Below are 10460 nucleotides of genomic sequence, written 5' to 3'. Positions count from 1 at the left end.
CAACAGGGTTTCACTAGATCCGCACCACGAGTCACATCCGCGCGCGTAGACGTTAGATGAGCGCTGTCCACTGCCGGCTATCTTGTTAGAAGAATATTGCCTGTAATTAAAACAGAAATATTCTGTACCATCAATAATGTTTTTGCGAAACCTCATAAAAATTGCGTTTAATGGAGCTTTAAAAAGCTATTAGACACGATAGACATTAAATGATGAATCACAAATTACATGTAAGTGACTAAAATTAGACGGGTTAGAAGGGTTTATTAAATGTCATCCAGGTAAGTTTTAGAGGTGACATGCAGTGATTAAGATGGGGTTTAATAAATTAATCCAGGTTAATGTTTGCTGTTATGAATTCGAAAAATGTCTAATAAAATGTCCTTAGGATTTCCGAGTAAAATGTCATTGAAAAGTCCTTGAAAAAAATTTCAGTCTGTACGAATCATGTGTTTCGAGCTGACAAATAGGATCAGATGTTGCTGGGTCATGTTATTATCGGGAAATATACGGTTCGTCACTTTTTTCTGCGCGGACATAATAGACTCAATTAATCGCGCAGATTAGCTAATTTGTTCGCGTGCAATTGGGATGGCGATGTGGTAGCGAGGGCCGTCTGTGATATACGCACTGGCATTTATTTTTATTCATTATAGTCTAAGCCAACCCGAATAGAACGGCTGGATAAAGTTGAAAAGGTAATGTCCATAAGTTACTGATTGTTCTATCTGTTAGTTAGATATTTGAGGAGCCAGGGGAGCTACGGGAGTTCGTATGGCGGTTTGTAATCTCGTGTCAGATTCAGCTACGTTTTCTTGGAATAAAACGAATCTACATAAGGTTAAATAATCTTGTTTGTTGTTACACAATCATGACATGGTGTCAGAAGTATTCAAGAACAGTTTCAATACACATTGTAGTGCTCTTGACAGACAACGCGCGGTACGTTTGTGTCTAAAGGTGTAGTCTAGTCGACCTCAGTTGATACGCGGTGGCACCTGGAATCACGATAGTCATGTGTCCCAAGAAAATGGCGCGATAATGACCGCCCTTGCGCAAGTTTACGTTCAATCAGCTGAAGAATGTGGAGTGAGTGATAGACGAATTCGGACGACTTTCGGAAAAAGCCATAACACTTCACAAAGAAGACGGGGAGAAGTACAGGACTCACTTATCCTGTATCGGGAGGTATAAAACCACAAAATATCAAAACGTTGAAATTTGTTTCGCAATGATGTGCCTGACCCAGAAAACCCTAGTGCCACATTAGAGAGGAGAAACGGACACTGATTACGAACAGTTGTCAAGAATTCACACGTACTGCTCATCTCCGGAAAAGAAATGATACATACACAGAGATCACTTCTTTCAGAGAGGGTCGAAAGTAGGGAGGAGACGGTGGAGGAATCTCTAAGGATACCTTCAAGCAATGGTGGAGAATTGCGAGTACAAGGATCAGAAGACCCAGTACGAGGATCAGGTTTGTCGGGACTCTCCTAACCGGCGGTGAAGCAAAACTGAGCTGATGCCAGCTTATGACCCTAGATAAAAGTTCGGCAGTGGCAGCCAGCATCGAACAGGTAAAATTACAGATGGTACACGCAAGCAAGCTTCGCACGCAGGAGTTAGCAGGCAAGGTTCAAACCAAGGGAGCAGTAGACCGCAAAGTCGGAAGAAGAATGTCAGCAGCGGCACAAAACAAAACAGAAATGCAAACCGTTGTGGTTAGAGGGGCTGTCACCCAGGGGTGGTAAACTGCCATGCTAGTGACAGATCTGTAGGTTATGCAATAAGCATGGACAGGTTTCTCTTTCGGTGTGTCCGCAGTGGGTAAAAGCACCGAGTGGAATAGTTAGATGTGGCAACAGACGCACGTGACATCTCAGGATATCATCCGAGGGGGAGGAATATATTCTTGGGCAACAATTGATTGGCATGAGGAGGAGTGAAGCGTGTATGTGCGCACTGAACGATATGCGCTTCAACTGTAAAATTAAAATAGACACCAGAGCTGAACGTACGTGTATTTCAGCGACCATCTGGCGGATCAATGAAAAGGTCGCCCACACCTGATGCACACAAGGTCAAGCTCAAACAGTCCTGGGCGAGCTCAAGGTTCTAGTGCATTTACAGCTGTCATCAATACCAGCGACAGGGAAAGTCTATACATTTCGTGTAGTCGTGATAGATGGCAACAGCGACCAGTCAGCTGCTAGCCCTGCGTGGAGTGGCAAAGAAAATGGGCCTAGTTACCGCATGTAGATAAAATCTTGAGTCAGTCAGCTCAGATTGGTCTCTTGAACGACCGAAACGCACGTCAAGGATCAGTTTTGAGCAGGGGTAACACCAACTGTGTCAACATTGCACGAAAAGTTCCGTTTTCCCGATGCGATGCGTGAAACAGAATACGGAAATGCAGGATAGTGGAGGTGATCCGTCTGTCACTGGCCGCAGGAATGGTGTGCGCTATGGTTGCGCGGTTCAGAAGAACAAATGTAAACGCGCATTTGGCTTGACCTAAACAAGACTGAATCAGGGCTGTTGCGCATGAGAAGCATTAATACCTTCCGAATCTAAGCGACATCGGCCACTTAAGTTGGCTCCATCCAAGTACTTTACCTAACTTGGATGCAGCAAGTGGTTTTTGGCGAGATGCCCGCTTGGATGAGAAAAGCCAACTGTCCACAACATTCATGACGAGCCGTTTGGAGTAATGGTCATTCTGCTCCGGCGTTCTCCTTCGGAATTACCTTCGGCGCAAGATCTTCCTAGCGAAAAATGAACGCGAGTTCTCTAGGCTTGAAGCAGTAGAGTCACCTGAATGGAATTGGTATGTTGGTCTCATCGGCGATCCATGGAGGAGGCACTGAAAGGAGGCTAACTGAAGTGTCTGACCGACGACTGCAGGAAGCAGGTCTTCCGTTTAAACCGAGAGAAATGCGCAGTTTAGGACTAAAGAATTGGTTTTACTTTGGTGGACCGTCATATCAGTTGCTTCGAAGGTATCAAGCGCAGACCCAGAGAAAGTAGGGCTATGAATGGATCTGACTCCAGCCATCCAATGTCAGGGAACTTCGTAGCTTTGATTGAATGTTCCAATATCTAGGCGCAAGTTTGCAAACTACTCTGTCTTCGTTATGAAGCCCATGACAGATCTGCTGAGAGTCTGACAGTGTCCTGTTATGGGGGGCAAGTCAGCAAGGTGCCATTCCAGAGAACCAAACAGCGCTACCTATAGCGCTTCCCAACACCTAGCATACTCTATGATGCGAAAAAAGCAACGATCATAAGTGCTGATGTCTAGCAGTTTCGGGGATTAGGGGCGCGTACTCCTAGCAGAAGAGGATGAAGAAGGCTTGAAACAGCTAGCATTCTGCTCCAAGAACACTTCAACACCCCCGGCTGAGCAGCGTTACGCTCGACCATTGGAAGGAATGTCATGGCGGCAGTATGGCATGCGACAAAACCTGTCAAGGATCTCGTGGGATTACCAAGTTTACTCAGCTGCCGACCACAAGCCATTAGGTGGCCTCTACTGACAGCAAGAACATTGAATGAAATCCCGATTCGCGTCAGCGTCTTTGCTGCGAATGATGGCGTTCAATCCTGTTGTTCAGAGTTTTTGCCGGGTAAAAACAGATAAGTGGCTAGATGCACTATCTCACGCAATCCCCTAGCTATCAACAGGGATAGTACAGCTGGATCAAGATGATCAGATGATAGTGGACACAGTTTAAGTAGGACTTGGCCAGCGTCACCTAACAAACTAGACACAGATCAGGGATGGCTACAGGAGAAAGGACGATGTTCGCAATGCAAGTAATGCGTTATGTCATCAACGGGTGGCCAAAAATAAGAGTGAGCGTGTGGCCGGAGCCTTTGAGGCAAATTACCATCGTACGCCTCCGGACTATCGGTGACAAATGAACTAGTTGTTCTAACAGAGTAGAATAGTTCTTGCCTAGTGGCGATGAGGCAGGACGCTTTAGAACGACTACATGAATTCCACACAAGGCATCTCGAGTGCCGTGAAAGAGCAGGACAGCCATATGGCTGCCGAACCTGGCACGACTTAGAATATGGTCGATACGATGCGTGGACAGTGTCGGCAAGAGCAAGCCGATCACAGCGTGACACAACCGCTGCAGCCAATTAGAGTTGCCGGGACCCCTGGCAGCATGTTGGGGACGGATCTGCTGTGAATTCAGCAAGCCTACATCCACCTCACAGCCCACACACGCAAGGCATAGTTGTGCCGCAGCAGAGGAAACCGGTCTGTTCTGGACCAACGCTTTACGCCAACATGCGCAGGCACATGGTGCCCGCAGGCCGCAGAAATGAATGCAAGATACCCGGCTTCGCCATCGGAATGTCAGCAAACAACCTATCGTGACCAGTGACCTTCACAAGGATGCGCGGCAGTCGCGTCCACGCTCCAGCGTTTCCAGAGACTGCTACAAGTGTTAGTTTAAGCGATAGATCCGCTACAGGGCAGAATAATCCCTGGATTCTGAAGTCCAAGACAGTGGGCAGTCTACCCTACTGTCTGAATTAGTGTTAAGTGTCGTTGGTTTAGGCATTATTGAAAAGTTGATTCTTTTGTCATTTCAAAGTCATTCATGCCTATAGAATAAGATGTTTATCCAAAGAGAAGGAGATGTCATAATGTTTACTGATTGTCTATCTGTTAAGTTAGATATTTTGAGAGCCAGGGGAGCTACGGAGTTCGTCAGTGGCGGTTTTGTAACTCGTGTTCAGTTCAGCTACGTTTCTTGAATAAAACGAACTACTAAGGTAAATTATTGTTTGTGTTTACACAATCATGAAGTAATCGTGATTCTCTCCAAATTAAAATAAAATTGAACAAACATACTTGCTCTATTTATTAAGTCAACGTCGTTCTATTGCATTAAAATCAATACAGAACCATATCTACGATACGGTACACCTTGGTATTGCACGTACATGATTTGCTATCATTCTTCACTCAATTCTCACGAAACCTTGCGCTTGTATAAATCACTGCGACTGCTCGATAGTAGATTGATTTGCGTGACATCATCCGGCGTCCGTGCTGGAATCCGGAATCCAAGATGGCGACGTTCGTTTTTACTGCAGGAAGCGCGCGCTATACAAGAATTCAAGCGACACAAACAGCAGAAGTTGAAGCACTACATAGACACTCTGCTGCTGTACTCGATCGTCATCTACGTGATATGCGCCATCTTCTGCTACATCTTCTACTTCCCGGACAACTGGTCGGATCGATTCCTGTATCTGCTACCGTTCGTGGCATTCCCCTTCCTGTAAGTGTCTAGCAAACATATAGTAGTAGTAGTATTATGTTTTATTTATCAAAACAGGGTAGCTACAAAACAACAACAATGCTGGTTTCCATGTAGGCCCTGTTATCATACATGATACATCACTGTTATACACACATAATGAAAATGTAATAATCGTATATACGTATATCGTATACGTAGAACGTATTATACGGATCGTGTGATGTTAAACGTTTAACTCTCTTGCAAGCAAATTTCATTCTCATCCATTCGTTCATCTCATGTTTCGTATCTCGTCCATTGCTTCAGAATCTATGGATGGAAAAGATTCCTACACTGGCGCTATGTACGACGAATCACTGAAAAAGGTAGGCGGACGTGCGGCAGCGGGCAACCGTGCATGAAAGTGATGCGAGTGGTAAAACAAATGTGACAGTTCGTGTCAGTCGTGCTGAGTCTCCAGCCAACGTCATCATCAATTCAGCATAAACGTGTGGTAACTGCAATAGAACAATGAACACTAACTCTAACCATAACCTTAACCCTGAAACTAAAAGTCAAGAAGAATCTTTGTGGAAACACTATTATATTCACATATATACTCAGCCTATTCCTTATTGCGAGAACAGTGACATTTGTGAGGCAAATCTTCTTAGTGTTGTGTCATCACTCACACATTTACCGTTATTTTGCTATTCCAGAAATCAGGCTGGTGGAGCTGAGAGACGAGAAACGACAGCTGGTGCGTCTATAGCCCGCATTAACCCTGCTAACAGTGGAATCGTATTACATTACCTCATTCTCCAGAGTTAAACACAGCTGGGGAGGGGGCAGAAACAGACAGTGGCACCAGCCGCTAAGCCTATGAGCCATTAAAAGTCTACATCTAGTTGGTTGAGGTGATCGCGAACAAATATATGCACGTATATACTTCTATCGTATTGATAAAATACTCTTTCACTTGATTTCCAAGCTCGTGACATGTTCAGTTGTTTCCGAGATAGCTCGTCGTAGCACACCCGTTCGTTTTCTTTTGCAGCTTGAAGAGGTGATGGAGAGTGATGGAGTCAGCAGATTCGTGTCGGCTGAAATTGCCGAGAGAATGAGCGTGACATTATGAATAGTAAGAGGACGGGTGGAGGAGGAGTAGGGGGAGGAGGAGGAAGCAAAGAAGACGATCAATAACAAGAATAACAACAGTAACAGCAACGACGAAGACGAAAAAGAAGGAGAAAGGGAGAAAAGAAGATGACCAACAACAACAACAACAACAACAACAACAACAACAACGACGACAACAACAACAACACCACCAACAAGACCAAGACAAACAAGAAGATAAAGGACGAAGAGGCAGAGTAAAAAAGGAGGAGAAGAAGCCTAGAACAATAATGCAAAGATGCAAAGAAGACAATCAATAACAAGAACAACAACAACAACAGCAGCTACACGCAGCAACATCGCACCCACCCACATGAAGCTCTTCCATCTCGAATATCTGATCGTCGTCGGGCGTCGTCGTGGCGACGCTCCTCGCCCGCATCTCGTCGACGTCGCGCCGCGTCAGCAGCGCGTCGATCTGCAGCATCCGCGCGACGACGATGGCGACGACGTCGCCGCGCAGAGCGGGGAGGTACGTCGTCACGTGGAGCGCGTTCTGAAGGAAGCACGTCTGCGTGTGCGGCGCGCGCGTCCGGTGCGAGTAGAGCGCGCTCAGCTGCCGGAGGATCACGGCGGGAGCGAGCGGGACGATGCGCACGACCGCGCGCCGGAGCGCGTGCGCGCAGAAGCGCGTGCCACCTCGTGTGTCGCGATGTCGCCAGGGGGCACCACGGGAGCAAACGAGGCGACGAAGCTCGCGACGCACAGCTGCAGGTGGTAGCTGTGCGCGGAGACGAGGTGCACGACGTAGCCGCTGTGCGGAAAGATGAGACTTGACTACAAGAGTCGACGAATACATCAAGAGAATCCGACTTTGATTGATATGCTTTATTAACGTATAATACCGTATCAACGGTAGCTAGCATTCAATTCTGCAAAAACCAAATACTTACATGTCTTTAATATATGAGCGTGCTAACAATTCTCATATTCATAAACACCATAAATTACCTTATCGAAATTATGCAAATTGCTAATTATGCCTGAATCATAGTAGATGCTAACTTACTGTTCCGCTGGATCTCTTAAACACCAGCTCCGTGAACAGAACAGCCTTACAACCTGAACAACAAATGTTAAAGTGATTACGTCACCGTAAATAGTAAAAAATAAAAAATATATTTCCACTTTTTCACAAAATATAAGTAATTCTGTTCACCTTTTATGGTTAAATTGCTGCATTATACTTCTTATTTTACTATATTGTTCGATGTGAACATACACTCGTGACGCATAAATATCCTATAGCAAGCAATTAATGTCAGGAACACTAATATCAAATCGTCCAGGTTTTTTGGATTTTTGACTAGTTGAGAAACAATCTTATCAGGTAAGAATTTGACGATATTACTTTTAGTGTAAAAAAATGGCAACAACAATTTTACAAATTTTACCATAGAAAATTCGTGACGTAGTCAATTTAAATACAAAAAATGTAATTCACAATATCAGCCAATTACAATGTTACATGCATACATACACCACAGGATTCCAGACTTCTAATTACCACAAGCTACTAATCTAACACATCATAAAAACCACATTCTTCAACAATCTTGATTAACATATTCATCATTGATCTCAGCGGCTTTCTATACTACTGTAACGATGTGATTCGTTAGCGGGGTAAGACTACTGGCGATCTAAGGCTAGGCGTAGGTAGGTGTAGGTATGTAGGTAGATGCAGGAGTGGGAGAACGCAAACCAACAGATAGACAACAACTATGGTAGTAACGTACCACACTGGTGTTTATTGTTCGACATGATGGACGTCGAACTAGATACAAGATACAGAGTAGGCAATACAAGATATGGAATGTGGGTGAACGCTGTAGCAAACGAGGGAACAAGAGTCACTCAGAAAGACAGCCAAGTTCTCTCGAGCTCGGCTAGAGCCTTCGCTTTTAAGTCTGTCCGTAATTGGTTATCATAAACCCGCGCCTTAGTGACACGTTTCTCACGGCGCGAGTTTCTCACGGTGCGACTTCGAGAGCAGGTGCTTCTCGACCATCGCCTCTTCTCATTTGTTGCACCTCAGTGTCACCATCGGGATTCATTATCGCGACGGGCGGGCTCGGATGTAGCCAGTGTTTATGTACCATAAACACTCCTCGATACATCTCCTCCCATTATTCAAAGATGGTCGCCCCGACCATCAAAGCTGATGCAAAATGATGTGTGTGACTGCACTTAAATATACAGTGGGGAGTTTCTTCTCCATCTCGGGTTGCCTCCCCTGGTCTGGTCTGGTCGTAGTGGGGGGTCCTCTTGAAGGCCGTCGGCCATACCGGCGAAGTGCTGATAGTCCCCCGTCCAGGCGTCTGCGTTGTTATCTTTTCCAGCCGCGCCGTGGTAGCATCCCGGGGCGATGGCAATTGAGTGTTGGACCTGCTCATAAACGTTTGCAAAGTTCGCCCGTTGCCGTAATGTTCATAACGGCGCGGCCTAGCGGCTCGGTGGGCCCGTGGCGCAAACGGCGTGCACTCCGTTGCTGCCTCGGGCCACCCGCTGTTTGGTGACGCGTCATGGCGTCGTGCAGACGTTCTCCGTCGTTGCTGCCTGGGCGTGTAATGGGGGTGTGATGGGAGTGTCGTCCTCAATCCTTCTGCGGGCGAGTCGTATCCGTCGTCTCGGTGGAGTCTCCCCGGTGGAGTCTCGCCGCGCCGAGGACGTTGTGTCCCCAGGCTGCCTCGTCTCCCTCCGGGGCGCGCATGATACGGTAAGGCATTTGGGACCCCGGCCCCTATGTAGAAATCCAATGCACATGCCCGAGGGTCCCACCTAACCCAGATGAAGGGGAATTGCATCCTCCAAGCTCGAAATAGTTCGCCCCAATCAATTAAGGGGGCGTAGCGCTCCAAGTGCATACCACTTAAAACAAAATCGCGCACAAAGAGGCCGGCGGGCAACTGGTAAGCGACGATCGGGTGTTCCAAAACAGGGGCCAAAATTTGCCGGTGGTCGTCTGCGGCCGCCACCTGCCACCACGAAGTTGAAGCCGCCGTCACTCCCGGTGGGGGCAAAGGTATGCTCCCACCTACGAATGACTCACAGGCCGTCACACTAGGCGGTTGGGGGACATTAGCAGATAGGTATCGATCAGCTAACAAACAGGCCACCATGCCGTAACGGCCTGCTAGCAGGGCGCGCATAATCTTCATGTACTCTGGGAGGGTCAGATGCTACCCCCACATAAACTCTTCGTTAGCGATCGTCCTTCCCAGATGTACGGACCAGGGATTCCCCTCGAGCATTTGCAGTATGAATGCAACCCAGGGCGTGTCTGCTGGCAGAACAATGGGGCTCAGGTTGAACGCGGTGACTAACTGACCCGCGTACGTTAGCTCCTACTCGTGGCATTCATAGAATAACTGGAGTTCTGCAACAGAAACAACAAATCCGCGATGCATTTGCGAAGCGCGAAAAAAAATTAATACAATAAAATAAACATATTTCTTAACTATCATCATAGTCATTATATCTCTATTTCTTAACCATGATGCTGCTTATTATTAATAATATAGTGCATGACGCTATAACATCGCCACGCTTATCAAAGTGCACTTAAACTGTAGCGAAATAATGAACGCTATGTACTAGATATAAAATAAGTATGCGTCGTGCATGCCTCTACACTTCAAACACCAATGATCTACAGCTAGGTGAGCATTACAACGAGATGGCTACACATTTAACTGTCGCTTAATACCGTATAATTAATTAGTACCCCCTGCCCACCTAGTGCTAACCGGTAACGAACGCTACGGGGGAAGTGGGATCCTCACTACGGGAGTGCGTAATACTCGGCCCATATATCTGGAATCTCGTCATCAAACGCGGGTCCAACGGTTTCCAATACTGGCTCGAAATCCCCGTCAGATTCGTGATGGAAAAACGATGGGAGGGAAAAATAACGAGATTCACCCTTACATGCCGAATGTAGGGTAATAACTTGTTGATGCGTGATTTGTAGTTCACGCACCTGAACTTGAGATGCCGCTCGTGGCTGGCATG

At 46.5% G+C, this 10460-nt stretch overlaps 1 protein-coding gene across 1 annotated transcript; it reads left to right on the top strand.

Annotated features, from left to right (window-relative positions):
- Window positions 1–656: 656 nt before the first annotated feature.
- Window positions 657–6511, top strand: LOC106814035 (protein lunapark-B-like; the record flags this gene model as incomplete). Its single annotated transcript, XM_014818296.1, has 5 exons — window positions 657–698; window positions 5119–5306; window positions 5595–5653; window positions 5987–6027; window positions 6325–6511. Coding segments are annotated over 5 exons (411 nt in total), but the record flags the coding sequence as incomplete, so codon positions are not given.
- Between the last annotated feature and the right edge of the window lie 3949 nt (window positions 6512–10460).

This window comes from Priapulus caudatus, unplaced genomic scaffold (assembly GCF_000485595.1).
Source record: "Priapulus caudatus unplaced genomic scaffold, Priapulus_caudatus-5.0.1 Scaffold859, whole genome shotgun sequence".
In the NCBI taxonomy this organism is placed as follows: domain Eukaryota; kingdom Metazoa; phylum Priapulida; class Priapulimorpha; order Priapulimorphida; family Priapulidae; genus Priapulus; species Priapulus caudatus.
The sequence above is the reverse complement of the archived record's forward strand: the minus strand, read 5'-3'. Positions and strand labels throughout refer to the sequence as shown.